The sequence below is a fragment of the Girardinichthys multiradiatus genome, chromosome 19, assembly GCF_021462225.1.
Source record: "Girardinichthys multiradiatus isolate DD_20200921_A chromosome 19, DD_fGirMul_XY1, whole genome shotgun sequence".
Lineage (NCBI taxonomy): Eukaryota > Metazoa > Chordata > Actinopteri > Cyprinodontiformes > Goodeidae > Girardinichthys > Girardinichthys multiradiatus.
The window spans coordinates 17,627,730-17,642,635 of record NC_061811.1 but is presented as its reverse complement, the minus strand read 5'-3'; the positions used below and the strand labels follow the sequence as shown (position 1 = coordinate 17,642,635).

At 36.5% G+C, this 14,906-nt stretch overlaps 1 protein-coding gene and 1 long non-coding RNA gene across 3 annotated transcripts; one reads left to right on the top strand and one right to left on the bottom strand.

Moving 5' to 3' along the window:
* Positions 1 to 295: 295 nt before the first annotated feature.
* nkx2.4a (NK2 homeobox 4a) lies at positions 296 to 2,631 on the bottom strand. 2 transcript variants are annotated; one of them, XM_047345787.1, is made up of 2 exons: positions 2,090 to 2,631; positions 296 to 1,701 (listed from the first exon to the last, which is right to left on the bottom strand). In XM_047345787.1, exons 1-2 carry the CDS (start codon positions 2,457 to 2,459, stop codon positions 1,016 to 1,018), a joined length of 1,056 nt encoding a protein of 351 aa, XP_047201743.1. In that variant the 5' UTR covers positions 2,460 to 2,631; the 3' UTR covers positions 296 to 1,015. The 2 variants fall into 2 exon arrangements, with proteins under 2 accessions (XP_047201743.1, XP_047201744.1); XM_047345788.1 differs by having other exon boundaries at positions 296 to 1,674.
* A 3,160-nt stretch (positions 2,632 to 5,791) lies between these two features.
* Positions 5,792 to 13,666, top strand: LOC124855865. The gene is made up of 2 exons (XR_007035172.1): positions 5,792 to 6,025; positions 12,820 to 13,666. It is a non-coding gene; the product is annotated as an uncharacterized LOC124855865 (long non-coding RNA).
* Positions 13,667 to 14,906: the final 1,240 nt, after the last annotated feature.

The window sequence follows — 14,906 nt, the reverse complement described above, 5'->3', positions numbered from 1 at the left end:
GGGCTTACAAAAGAAATATTAATAAAAAATATCTAAAACGTTTTTAAAAATTGGAAAATGTATCAATCAATATATTGCATAAATAACTGTCGGTTTCAAATGTGCTGAAAGGTGCTAAAGATGTTAAAAGAGGTGATGTCTCCCATGAAAGCCAGCCCTCCAAAATGTCACCTGAACAATGTTGGCTCCCTCATCGACCTTGCTTTCCAGCTCAATTTGGTCTCAATAACAACATAATGAAAATGCACTCCAAAAAAAGATCCCCTTTTAAAAATTACTTATTCAGGAATAGCTCTCACACTTCAAGTTATTTATTGTTAACGTTCACTTGGTTTGGAAACATATACAGCAGCCATCACGTTCCTTGTTTTTTTAACTTACAAAAAATATGAAAGAAAACATAACTGTGGACGCTATAACGATTATCATACAGTTAAAACGTTGTGTGTGTGCGTATGTGTGTCTGTGTTAGCCAAATATACAAGTACCTACTTTATTGGATAAGTCTAATCAAATGAATACATTAGTTTACAATATTAAGATGATAAAATACCAAAGAAGGACTGGTGGTTTTAGTGGAGTTCGAACCTGATCCCACCTAAATCCTCCTCATCAGTACAAAGAAGTTAAGCAGCATTCCTTTTTGTTTCAACAACATAGACTACGTTTAAAACATCATGAGGAAGGTCCAAAACATGAATTACGAAAAGGTCCAGAAACGACACGGTTGCTGTCGAGGGCGTCCATTTGTGTAAGGTTCAAAAATAGACTCCCTCTCTCAGAGATGTCAAAAAAATGTGCCCTGATCAGTTCGTGCGTCCTTTTGCGCCTCTGTGCGCGCTTTGTCCTGCTTGACCCCTTGCCACCAAAGGACCATATATATATATATATATATATATATATAAATATATATATATATATATATATATATATATATATATATACAGTATCTCATGGGCTCATCCGCAGGTTCACATAGAAAAAAAAGTTGAAAGTAACAGTACTATTGACGGTCCTACCACGTTCTGCCGTACAGGAGGTTTGAGCTGACCATGTTACTGGTGTAATCAACAGCAGATGTGTCTATCTGGGCCATGTTCAGCTGACTGTGCAGTGAGGGCGGACTGGGCGACATCTCCTCCAGCTCCAAAGCGTTCACCTGCTGCTGGCTCTGATGCTGCCCGAGGGTGCCGGCTGAAGACGCGAGCACCACTCCGGCTCCGTTCTGCTGCTGGCTCTGTTGTTGGTTCTGCTGCATCTGTTGCTGGTTCGGCGTCGGTGTGTTGGAGCCGTTCTGGCACGGTTTACCGTCCTTGACCAGCACGGGCACGGCTACGCGCCGTGGGGATTGCGCCTGCTGTTGGCACAGGTTACCGTCCTGTTGCTGCTGCATCTGCTGCGCCGCCTTGTCCTTAGCCTGGCGCTTCATCTTGTACCGGTGGTTCTGAAACCAGATTTTCACCTGGGTCGGTGTCAGATGAATCATGCTGGCCAGGTGCTCCCTTTCGGGTGCCGATAGGTATTTCTGCTGCTTGAATCGCCTCTCCAGCTCGTAGACCTGAGCCTGCGAGAACAGGACGCGCCTTTTCCTCCTGGGCGCAGCGTGCAGAGCTGGCATGGCTTTGCTGGCATCTCCCATCCCCGTCAGGCTCCCCATGCCACTCATGTTCATACCTGTGGAAGGTCCCATGAATCTAGAAACTTAAAAATATACATACATATACGTGCGTTCAATCAACAGAAGAGGAGAACACTATTTCGCCTGAAGTATTTCTTTTTTATTTATTTAAAGTATTTATGGGAACTATAATGAAGTTCAAAAAGCTTCTGATATAATAATAATAATAATAGTCAATAAATAAATAAATAAAAAGTCGAGTCAGCCTTGAAAGAATGATCTCCTTTTCAGTTTAATCATTAAATATTTTGTAAAATATTGTCCACCATAAACATACACCCTTTTTGCTCATTGCGGAATTGTTTTATTGAGGGATCTGACTTTTACGCGCTCATACAGTAGTTAATTTCTAGTGTAAGGAGGGGGAGACAAAACGATAAAAAATGTAAATAAAATCAGAATTGAACTTACTTGTTGAGTATCTTGGATCAGGGTTGGCGCTGTACCATCCTGTAGCTGCTGCAGTATTCCGCATGCTTTCCTGGTACGACGGAAGGTCTCCCATGTTGCCAATGCTCCCATTGCAGTATCCCCCCATTGCGCCGTGGGAGAACTGGGAGACGGTGTGCGGCATGTGGTAAGTGGTGGCCACGGCTGCGTTGTGGCCCATGGAGTGTTGTTGCATGCCGGTCTGAGACACCTGAGGCTGTCGGTAGGCTCCGAGTGGAGAGGTTAGGTTCCCTGCGCCGTCCATGCCACTGAACTTCTTGTAGGTCTCCTCGATTGGACTCAAAATATCTGTCACTGAAAAAGGCGTTGTGTGTTTTGGGCTCAACGACATGATTCAGAAGGCAGGTAGATTTTTTGTGTTTGAGCAGATCAACCGTGTTGTTGTATCGGCTCTCTCCTTGGTGGATATCTACGTAAGAGAGTGCTTGTAGTGCGCCTGAGATCCTATTGATCGCCTTGGAGAAGGAGGCGAGCCCAGGGCGCTCTTAGCCCGGGTTTATTGGAGCCAGGAGCCAGGTTTACGACAAACACCGGGGGGGCGGAGCAAAACTCCTAAACCAGCAAACAATGGTCATTGACATTTTTTTAGGGAAATAATTCATGAAAACGCACTTTGCCTTATGTTAACTTCTGCAAACACACAAAATTAATATTGAAATTGGTGAACATGTTTCTGACAACTTTATCCAGGTGAGAAGAGCTCATGATGTTCTGTCCACCAGCTGATCTTATGACTATTTTGCGTCAGTAGGGAATTCCACTCTTTCCAGAAACTTTGAGAGCACTTTGAACAGACATAAGGGCCACCAAGTATCATCAAAGAGACACAATGAAGTTGCATGACCAGCTCATTTGGTCTTCTTGAGCATCATTTTACCCCACCAGACAGGGGCTAGCCCAAATAAGATCAAAATGACAAAAATGCATGAAAGGAAAGGCATTAGGGATCCAAATCCAAACCGTTTTTTATGTTCTACTCATAAATCTTCAAACGTGGTTTGCAAAAAACTTTCAGCTCTTTAAGGAAGATATGTGTTTTGGAATACACCTGTTGAACTTTGGAGAAAATAACAGGCTTTAAACCTTTGAAGCATGTTTCAAGGATTGCCTGAAAATATTGATTTTTAAAAACTGGGTTGTTTATTGGATGCTTTTAACGAAACAAAGAAAAAATGTAAGCGTTCTCTAGTTTTTGCAAGGTTTTGTTCTTTTTGTATCATTTTTGAAACATAAGGCTTTTAGAGTCATGTTATTATGAAAAATTAAGTTATGAAAACACATAGCACACTTTAAAAATATGTTTAACAACTTATTTAACAACAGGTTTTTATGAAAAATACTTACTTTGCAAGAGATGTACAGGTTTCAAGAATGCTTATAATTATACTAGCATGTCACAAGACACAATTGACAGAAAATCCGATTTTCAAAATTGAACTCTTCATTGGATAAATTTACCAAAATAAAATATATATATTTTTAACAGATTGGTTTTCTCAAGCTCTTTGTATCTTTAATAATAATACATTAGGGTTTACTGCCTTGTTTATTAATACAGGTGTCAAATGGAAATATGAAGGGTATTTAGTAACTCTATGAAGGGTATTTAGCAACATTTTTACCAATAGACAGTTGAACACAGTTATAAATACAAACTTTGCTTAAGAGGTAGAGTTTTTAGGACTACTTGTGTCAAAACATATATGTCTGGTTTAATTAAAAATCTTATAGAATAATAATAATAGTCGGAAAAGTTTGATTTTTAAAAATGTAACTGCTAATTCAATGCTTCTAATAACACCAAAGAATCTTTGGAACATTACCTGGGCTTCTTGCATTTTTTTTTTTGTATCATATTTGATACATTAGGCTTTTAGGATCATGGAAATATTATGAAGGCCTTATTAAAATACATGGCACACTTATAAAATATATTCAGCAACATGTTTACTTGATACCGTTCTTTGGAAAACTACTATGTTTGGTCAAGAAATAAAGGTCTAAGGAATGCCTGTACCAAAAATGATACATTTTCGCTTTGCATGGTTAAACACACAAATCTAACATTTTAATCGCCGGTTTTGTTTTATCAGTTCCTTGTAAATTGAGGAGCAGATAGGCTGTGTTTAAACCTGATGCACTTTGGGCACAATATTGATGGCTATAATTATTAAAATCATGTTATAAAACATTATTTGTCAGAAAATGATTATTTTTGGGTGACTTTAAGAGCTGGAAAAATATTTTGAAATATCATCTGGTTTTCGGAGGTTCTTATTATTAGAGGTTCCCTATAAAAATAAATGAAACATTTCTAAAATATATTTACTTGATATAGCATATTTTTGATGAAAACACTGACTTTGTTAAGAAGGTACAGTTTGTTTTGTTAAACATTCTTTTCATAAGTTATTGTTTGTTTTTGTATCACAACTGATACAAAAGGCTTTTGTGATCATTTAATTATAATAACCAAAAAGTTACATTTTGTATGCCATATAATAAAACACATGGCACAACATTTAAATGTACTTAGCAAACACTTTATACAGGTGTTTTAGGGGCAAGAACTAACTTTGTTAAAGAGGTAGGGGTATTCAGGAATGTTGGATCACTCAGGAAGCTTGTATCAAAAATGACACGTTTGGTGTTAGAAGGTTAAACAGAGAAAAGTTAGAATTTGTTTGCAAAATGTGTTCTGTTTAGATCATGTCATAATAAATTAAGGAACAGATTGGCTATGTCCAGAGTTAATTCACTTTGGAGACAATTTTGCAGGCTTTAAATCCTCAAATCTGGTCTGCAGTCTTGACCCGACGTTGTAATCTCTGAGCAAACTGACTGGCGCCATGGGAAGAATAAGAGGAAGAGCAAAACAAGAAAGAGGTCAAGGAGGGAAAACAAATTGTAATAATGAAGAAACGCACCGACAACTTTAAATGAAGATTCTCACATGGATTAAAACTTTTCCAAATGTATACATTTAATTTAGATTGACCATTATTTTGGAATGAAATAATCACAATTTTAGGTTTATTTTAAATTTAGAGGTTTTTTTTAATACAGATTTTACTTCATTTCTTTTATTGTGGGGGAAGCTCTCTTCGCTGCTTCATGAAGCCACTAATGAAATTTGCCATGGCATGATGGCAGCGAGCAGCTACCTACCCTAATTGAACAAATGAAGATGTGACATGGTCAGCCATCAATTATAGGAGCACAGCGAGAACGCCAATCTCCATCGTTTAGGTTGATAACCTGAACGTAATGAATCGTTGTTGCCGTCTGATATCGTTGTTTCCTGTACTTGTCTCTTCCCTTCCAGCTGCCAGGACGGATTTATCCTGAAGTGGCTCATCTTTACTGTCGCCGAGGCGAAAAAAAATGCTTCTTGGGCTTCTCAGGAAGATACTGATAAGAAAAATACTTAATCTTTGACATGACGCTTGTGGATATGTGTGAATAAATGCATCATATTGTTTTCAAGTTAAGCTACATTTTGTTTTGCTTTTTATTTAAAAAATAAGAATTCTTCCTTGCTAATATTTCTTGTTCCAAAATCCTTGCGCCATTTCCAACTCTTTTTGAGGAACGGCGTTTTAAGTGAGAAAAGAAAGGTAGGCCTCGGCCCAGACCTCTAACATTATGTAAATGAGGCAAACCTCTCAACCTTGTGGATTACTGAGTCAGAGAGCAGGACCCTGTAGTCCGCAAACCCCCCTCCACATCAGGATCCCATACAAATCTGGAGCTCGATGGCTGCATGCAACGCCTATAAGAGCTTAGACTCCAGATTAATATTTTTCTAAATCTATGTTAACTTTCAAAAACAGGGAATAGGATGCGACAAACGCGGCTGGAGGTGGATGAACGCATCTGATGTGGAAACGCGACAAGGTTGGTCACCAATCCGTGGATTTTTACAAATGAAACAATGTTCTCTTAAATGATTTTTTGTATATGTTTATGTTATGAATTGTCTTGTCAAATTTTGTTTGCCCGATTTCCATATTAAAAATTTGCCTTTTAAGAATAAGAGTTGAAGGCACATAGGGAAGAAAAATGCTTTTTGCTCTTCTTCTTCAGAACAAATGCGCCAATTAACAGCGCTTTGAAAAATAATACTGCCATTAAAAGTATCCTTAACGGGATAAATTATTACAGATAATATTTCAGACTCATTACTGCTACACAGGAGACGTTTATAGCTCTTATAACAATGTTGCATATGCTTGAAATTAGTTCTTAAAAGATCAATATTCGTATTTATTGTGTAAATTAGTGTTTAAATTCATATCACCGACATGTATGTCATTTTTTACGCCTGCAAGCCTTTATCTGTCCGTTTAACTGTTACTTACCAGAACCCAATAACAAACCATTATTATCACTGGTTAGATATCTTACAGACAACCTTTTTCCGATACCGTCATCTCTTCCTCAGCTCAAAGCAGCAGATGGATCCAGGCGGCCTGGTTCCTGAAGTGCTTTTTTCCCATCTCGTTGATGCGAGTTCAATACCCTGAGAGATGCGTAGAGATGGCTGAAGGGCCAAGGTCCTGACCTGCCAGCTCAATCACACACCGGCCGACGAGAGAGTGCAGAAAACAGCAGGATTTATTTAGACTTGTAGCCCTGAAAGTCTCCATTTGAAGTTGCATGTTTCTATTTTTCGCATTCTAAGGAGTTAATTATCATGCAGATGTGTGATATTAAACGTAGTTTCCAGTTCTGCATCTTTTATTACTTTATTTTTTAGTTGGTTGAGTCTAAATTAGACAAACATCAATACATAATACAATTCTTTCCGTGCGTAATTTACGCAGCAACATGTTACATTTGCTTTGGATTTTTTTAAATTTATTTTCCCTATTAACAAGTGCATGCATGGATAATTGAAACAGGACTGGGCATTTTTGTGTGGATTTTAGTAGAAGAGATAGATCTAAGAATGATAGATTTCAGCGTGGTGAGGTTCAGATAAGCGCATGACGCATTAAAACTCCACATTTCAGAAGACATATTTAATGGGATTTAAGGCATGAACGTTCATGCATAATGCTTGAAATTTTCAATTTGATGTAAATTCCTACAAAACATTTTGCATGTAGACCCACAACAATAACAGAAGATTGAATAAACTTCAAGTCAAAGCGATTTTGACAGGTGTAAATAAACATGACCGGCGGTATAGCGGTCATATATTTGTTTTTTCCCCTAAATACTAATAAATTTGTTTGGGAATTAAGGATATATAATGGTGAGTAATACAAATAACATATTTGTCGAATAATTACACTCACAACCAGATTACCCTCTGTAATGTTAAATTTAGGATTTCAGTCTCCCACGTCCGGCCTACGAGGCTCATTTGTTGCAGAGATTTGTGGAAGAAATTCCACACCTGCGGCCATTGTTGCACCATTTAGATCAAATACTTTCTCTCCTCTTAAATCGCGGCGCAGTGCGAGAGTAAAAAACGGGCAGGTGCATATCTTTCAGCTGCACTACTTGAAACGTTGCGGCTCCTCTACTAAGTAGGTTAAAGGTCCTCCCAAGTGGAGAAAGTATGTGACAGACCTCTTGAAGGCCGTATTCTTCTGCAGGAGTTTGCATTCATTCACAATTAATGTGGCTTGATGAACGAAATGATGCTAATAGAGGTCCAAAAAAACAGAATATGGGCTTTAATGGGATGCGGGGACATAATCTTGCAGCTGGGGAAGACGGAGAACGGAAGAATTAAATGTATTGTAATAGGATTAATGTGCTGGAGTTTTTCTTCTAGTATCACAGTAGTTAATTTAGTGTGGTAGAGATAAGAGGGATAAAGAGATAAGAATTTCTACGTCTTACTTCTTTTCTGTATTTTTACTGTAAAGCAGAATGTTTCAAAATGAGTTTGTGAATTGTTTTTGCTTTGTTTTCTGAGCTAGATCAAAATAGAAAAACGTTTTTAAATCCCTGAGACAAATTCGCTTGATTAAACCAAATGTGTGATTTTTGATTCAAGGATTCCTTAGACCTTTAGCAAAGTTGATACTTCCTCTAACACCTGTGGTATTGAGTTGCTAAAGGCATATTGCATGTCCTCTAAAAAACGTCAGAAAATTCACAATTGAAAAATTAAACTGCGTATCGTATGCGTTTAACAAAGCAACAACAAAAAATAAGTATCAGCTTGTTTTCTCAGCATTTTTTGTATCATAGTTGATACAATGAGCTTTTGCAATCATGCAGTTATAATAACCAAAAATACATTAAGATAGATTTATATGCATCATAAAAACACATAGGATCCTTCACCATAAGATGCTAGATAATAAAAGTACTTCTGAGAGCTCTATGTCTTCACCAAAGTGAAATTTCTTCTCAGATATTTGCTGTATCTGTGCCTGCTTTATTATGATCCATACAACATCCATTTTTTTGGATCTGATAATTATATGCAAGACAAAGCCAAATGTATCAATTATGATACACAAAACCCTGGGAGAACCTGAAGATGTTTAAAAAAACAGATTTTAAAGCATCCAATAAGGAGTTGAATTTTTAAAATGAAATCAATCTTTAAAAATTAGAATTTTCTGACAGATATTTACTGTGGCTTTAAAGAGTTAAATGGAAAGACATCATAGAGGCTTTAAAGTGAATCCGTTTGTGGGCTCCATGCACGAAACAGTGAATACAAAATTTGCATCAGTGTGAAAAATTTATTTTAGCATCTCAAATCTAATCTTCCATTGAGTTTACCCAAACTAAAACTAATTCATCCTTGGATGTTCTTAAAGTCAGCATGTCTTTTTTGTGAGATGCACTTTCACAGTCAAAACTTTAGATATAAACACTAAGTTTATTCTTTATTTGATAAAATAACCAGTTTGTTTTGTCTGAAAAATTAAAGTGTCGCTTCCAAAAACTTTCAAATCCACATGTTTCGATGAGTGCCAGTGTCCTCCGTGCTGTTTCAAGTGGCAACATTTTAACATAGCTGCTCGCTTTTGTAACAATTAAAAAAAGAACCTGCAGGCATAGCAGCATATCAGTAAAGATCACCAAATGCACCGCAGAACAAAGCAGGATGGTGTACTTGGACTGGGTGCTTGGTTCCAAGGGTACCTGGTTCAGTCCACTTCTCTGCTGCATTGATTGTGTCAGCAGGAAGGGCAGGTAAACAAAGCTGTTAGAGAGTATAGTTGTGACTCAAACAGAGCTTGCTCTAGCTTTGTCACCCAGCTACTCACATGGCCAAATGCATCTGCCAATCTTCCTCTTGCCTCTCTTTGCCCTTGAATGCAATCAGTTGTTGCCATTCAAAAAAGTCCATTCTGATGTTCGGAAACAACGTTATAGAAAACAATTGAAGTAAATAACTTATAAGGTTGTATATATGCCTTTATGAATGAACATTTATTTCAGCTCATTTTACAAAACACATTTGAATTTTTTCCAGAAATCTTAAATGGAATAAACATAAACAGAAAGATATGCTTCACCAACTGTTTTAAATTTTTAAAATTATTGTACATCACACCGACCACAGCGCATAAAGAGGTTGTTGTGCAGAGTAAATGGTTTTTTTTTCTCTGTGGCAAAGAGGTTTATTTAACAATAAGGTGTACAAGTACAAAAAGAACCATTTGAGATTTAATGATCCTCTTCTGAATATTTACAGTACTGTCCAGCTGCTTGGTTCAGACAGTAGTTACTCTTCAATTTGAATTTAATGTGAGAGCAAAACGATGCATAAAAATATCTGAAGACCAGTCAGCAGTAAAATGAATACAATGGTTTTAGAATAGAAAACAACCCCAGAGAAGCTAGTTTTGAAAATATGCAGGACAAGAACATTCTGGCTATGGTCTTGCTGTTAATAATTGGGTAAATGAACTCAACAGAGTGTGTTTATTTTACTCCTCAAGTCTGAATATGCTATTTACTCTCTGGAACATCTAACAAGCTTTCATTAATTAATTGTCCAGTTTCAGCTTCATTTTATTATGCTCAGTTTTATGTTTAACCCTTTCGTATATAGCTGTCACTGCAGTGGACATCCATTCAAAGCTGTTTTCTTCTATATGAGTGAGTGTTGATGGTAAACTTGTATATAAATCACTTCCTTGGACTCTATAAACTGGCACCTGTCAGGCTGTTAGTAGAGAAATAAATATAGAAAGTCTGGGGAACATCTTCCTAGTCCTTCTACAGAATGACATCTATGCAGGTAAAAAATATTTGTAACATCAATTAGCAATTAGAAATTAATCTGTCAATTAAAGAGGACATCATGCATCACTGGCTATATTGTCCCTGAATTTACTATGAGTGTATTGCTCTGAGAAATACTTCAACAAAAGTGCGATAAAAACTTTTTTTTTTTACCCTGTAAATCACATTTTTTAAACAAAAACAAAATTAATCTTAATTTGTATTTCACATGGATATTTTAACGTCAAACCACATTTTGTTTGACTGAGTGGACAAAACACCAAGAAAAGTCCATGTTTTTTTTTTTTTTTTTCAGGTAATTTTATGAATGCCATAGGTAAAGTGTACCATCACATTCTTTTAGCTCAAAATATGTATCATACAACACAGTTTTAGGCCCAAAATGCATGCAAATAGCTACAATTGCTGAGGCTTATTTCCCCCCATGTGTGCACACTGGAGATGCATCTTCTACTCCAAAGTATCATAGCTCTCTGAGTGCTACACGCAGAGACAAAAACTTTCTAAACCGTGAAGCTGCACATCAATGAGGTGTTTTTACCTGCCTGTTTGTCCCCCACTTTGGGATCCTTTTACCCAGAAGGCCGCCTGATAGCCCATCATTATTTAGATCAGGCCACATAAACACATCGCAAAACTACTTCAGATCTGGACAGATCCGAGACCGCACCATGTGGGAGTATTTTAAATACATAACCAAATCAGATGTTTTTTAACTGTACAGTGTGAAAACATATATTGGCATTCCTTCGTTTTTTAGAAACTAAATTCAGATGTTTAACAAAGAAGTGTTTTGTCTGAATCTTCACTGTAGAATGAATTTTCAAAAAGTAACTGCACTTACATGACTTTAAAATGTATTTAAACGAAAAGGAAAATTACACTATTATAGAATTTCACATTATACATTTTTTCCTCAAAATTTCAGCAAGAATAGCTTCAGTAAAATGATTGATTTGTTTTTTTGAATAGCACCAAAAAAACAAATAAGAATTTTATGGATTTTACTGGCACACACTGATGATTTTGTTGCTATCGGTGTTTTTATTCATTCTAAGATGGTGAACAAATATAAAAAACTAGTGTTTGGAGTTTTAATTCCAGCACAATGAAACACTTTTTTAGTAATTAGAAACTGAAATAAAATTGTCTTCCAAGCATTGTTGTGTGAAGGGGACATTTAGGGTTCTAGTGTTGACTTTACCACACACAATAAAATGCCTCTAAGGGAAGTCTCCATGCAGCTTATTGCCAGGAGCTTTAGGCAACATAAAATCACTTTCCTAACTAAAAAATATATGTAAGGCATTTTCTGATGAAAAGTTGCTATAATGGAAATTTATTTGTGCTTTATGTTTTCATCCGTCTTTTAAAATTACTAAGTGCACCATGTGCATGAAGGAGGTAAAACAGGTAAATCTGATGACTATGCAACATGCACACGCATCTGGAAGTCTATTTTTTTTCTCTCTCTCTAGAGAGAAATAAATACAACTACTGGCTGTATTCTGAACAAGAATGTAATGATGGCACAAAACACAGAGAAGAGGTAAAACACTTATTATTATACCAAGCAATAAGTATCGTATGGATACAAAATGTTACATTTTGATGTTTTAAATTGAAACGAGTAGATAAGCAACAAGAAAATATATGATCTCTAAATAGCATGAGGTATTTCTTTTGTCAGAGAAAGACAACAAAAGTTATTTTTTTAATGAAAGATTAAGGTCCTGACATTTAGATTCGGCCACCCAGTTAAAAATATATAAAGTATTCAACACAATAATAATAAAAAATCCCAAAGCCCATAATTTGCTTGATTCAATTTAAAAACTTGCGTGTAAATAGCACTTCAGCTGTGACAGCAGGCCAACACTACGCTGTAGTATGTGTAATAAAACCACACTGGAAAAACAGAAATAGGAAATACTCTTTTTTGTTTTTTGAAAAAGAGGGAAAAATACACAATTTAAGATCTGGTTTTTAAATGTTTTTACTACGTTTGTTAATACAAATCTCTTTTCACTTCCTATTTGAGTCAATATTTTCAGTTTTTGTAGTTTTATGGGTCAATATAATGACACGGAAAGTTGAACAAGATATCTATATGCACTCATTATCCCGTTTTTGTACCAGTACTGTATTTTATAGTAAAGTGTATTTATTTATTTTTTACTGGGGTACAAATAACAGTTAAGTCATCTTCTAAAATATCTCATTAGGTCATTTTGTGAACACCAAACTTGGATTCACTGATTTTCTACATGACCTGCTGCTTTGATCCAGAATAGAATAGAATAGAATAGAATAGATAATTTATTGTCCCAACTGGTTGATTGAGTGAACACATGAGGCATTAATATTACCTTATAAACTAACTAAACTGTTTTGTATTTTTTACAGTATTGAAGTCTGATATCTATCTCCTTTATTGTCTATTTTGTCTTGTCTTGTTCCAGTGGCTCCTTTTATGTAGAAGGATGTCAGCCTTTTCTGCCTGACTGTTTCCGAGAACGCTTGATGTCAAATTGTCTACCTGATCATTTCGCTACCAACTTTCCTCCACAATGCTGCTCCACCACTCATGATGCTTGGCTGACCCCGTCTCTGACACCATCATGTTATTGTATGCTACAACCCAGCAGGCTGTTCTTCTTCTCTCCTTCCTGCAGCCATAAGCTCAGGCAACAATTCCTCTGCTTGGATGATGATTTCTGCTGCTGCTCAGTGAACAGAAAGCCCCACAAATCATCTTTCAGCATCTGCCACTGTTTACTACTCCTGCTTGTATTTCTTTCAGTGTTGCTTGAAGTTTAAAGAGGCAATGCAGCAGTAAATGGAAATAAATTTAACATGCACAGCTTTTTAAAAGCAGCCTGGTGTCTTTCATAGCTGTAGTTAACATGTATTAGTATGTTTATGAGTAAAAATAAATGATTTATTTTTTACATGCAATTCTGGGGTATTACAAAATATTTTAAGTAGAACCTATTCAGTTATGTAATACTTATTAATGTTCTTAGGTTTATTTCTGCTATTATTTACCAGGTTTATGTCATTATGTATCTTCAGTCTAGTTTTCTTTAGTATTTATGAATGATTCTTTTGGTGGCAAAATAATAATATATAACTGTCTCTTTTTCCACACATAATGTCACGCAAAAATGTTCATAATCTTCAAACATTTAGTCATGTTACTAATGGGATTTAATATGAGACACCAACACAAATAGTGCATAATTATGAAAATGAAGGAAAATGACGCATGGCTTTCAAAACGTTTTCCAAATAAAAATGTGAAATATGTGTCATGCATTTGTCTTCAACCCCTTTTACTCTGATCCCCGTAAATAAAATTCAGTGCAACCAATTGCCTTCAAAAGTCAGCTAGCTAGTAAATAGGGTCTATCTGTGTGTGATTTAACCTCGGTATCAATCCACGTATCAAGGAACACAACAAACAGGCCAGGGTTAAAGTTATGGAGACGTTTAAAGCAGAGTTTAGTTTATGAAGCAATATTCCTGTTCAGTCCATCATGCAAACATAAAGGAACAGAAAATCAGAAAACGGCAAAGAGGCTCATAGTAACTCCAGAGGAGCTGTAGAGATTCAGTTCTCTGGTGGGAGAATCTGTAGCTGGGACAACTAATAGTCCCACACCCCACATATCTGGCCTTTATAAAAATAAAAAAAAGCGGCAAGCTGAAAAGCAATTGTTGAAGGAATCCCCATTAAGGTATGTATATGCCATGTAGGAGACACACCAAACCTGAAGGAAGATATTCTGGTCAGATGAGAACAAAATAGATTTGTTTGGTCTACAAGTGGTGGAAAGATAGTGGTGGCAGCATCATCCTATGGGGACTGGAAAGCAAGGACTGGAAAGCTTGTTGGGGTTTTGGGTAGATGAATGAAGCAAAATGCAGGGCAGCCATGGAAAAAAAAAACTGTTGGAAGGTGTTTTTAAAGTTTGCTCTCTTACTAAGTATTAACTGTATTTTCTACATCTATGCCACAGTATTGGGAGGCTGACAACCAAACTGATTAGGACACTTGGGCTCAGTGTCTCAGCCTTAAAAAAAGTTTCACATCTTCTATGGGGAAGCTCTCCTTTCCCTCTAATATTTGATTGTGTGCAAAACAACACATGCTTTAGCATTTTGTCCAAATGACCAATCATCACTGATTCATCAATGTCCAACCTCATGGTTTTTCTCTCGTTCTTTGTTCTCCATTGTTCATTATTAGTTCATTAGTTTATCTTAACCAGCATCCCTTCTGTTTTGTTACGGCTATTGATTCGGGTCCGGACTCTGCAGAAGACATCAAACTGGGCTGCCAGTACAATGAACCTAGATATAATACAGTCAATGTTAGAATGTCCTGGTCAAAGTCAAGCCCTAAATATGGTTGGGAATCTGTGGCTAGACTTGAAATTTGCTGTTCTCAGTTGGCCCACATCTAATTTGACTAAGTTTGAGCTATTAAAAAAAAAAAGAATGAGCAAAATTATCAGGCTCTTGATACACAAACTTGGTATATGAT

Coding starts and splice junctions, on each gene's coding strand:
- nkx2.4a (XM_047345787.1), bottom strand. CDS start 2,459: ATGTCGTTGAGCCCAAAACACACAACGCCTTTTTCAGTGACAGATATT. Junction 1,702..2,089: donor TGATCCAAGATACTCAACAA/GTAAGTTCAATT, acceptor TATATTTTTAAG/TTTCTAGATTCATGGGACCT.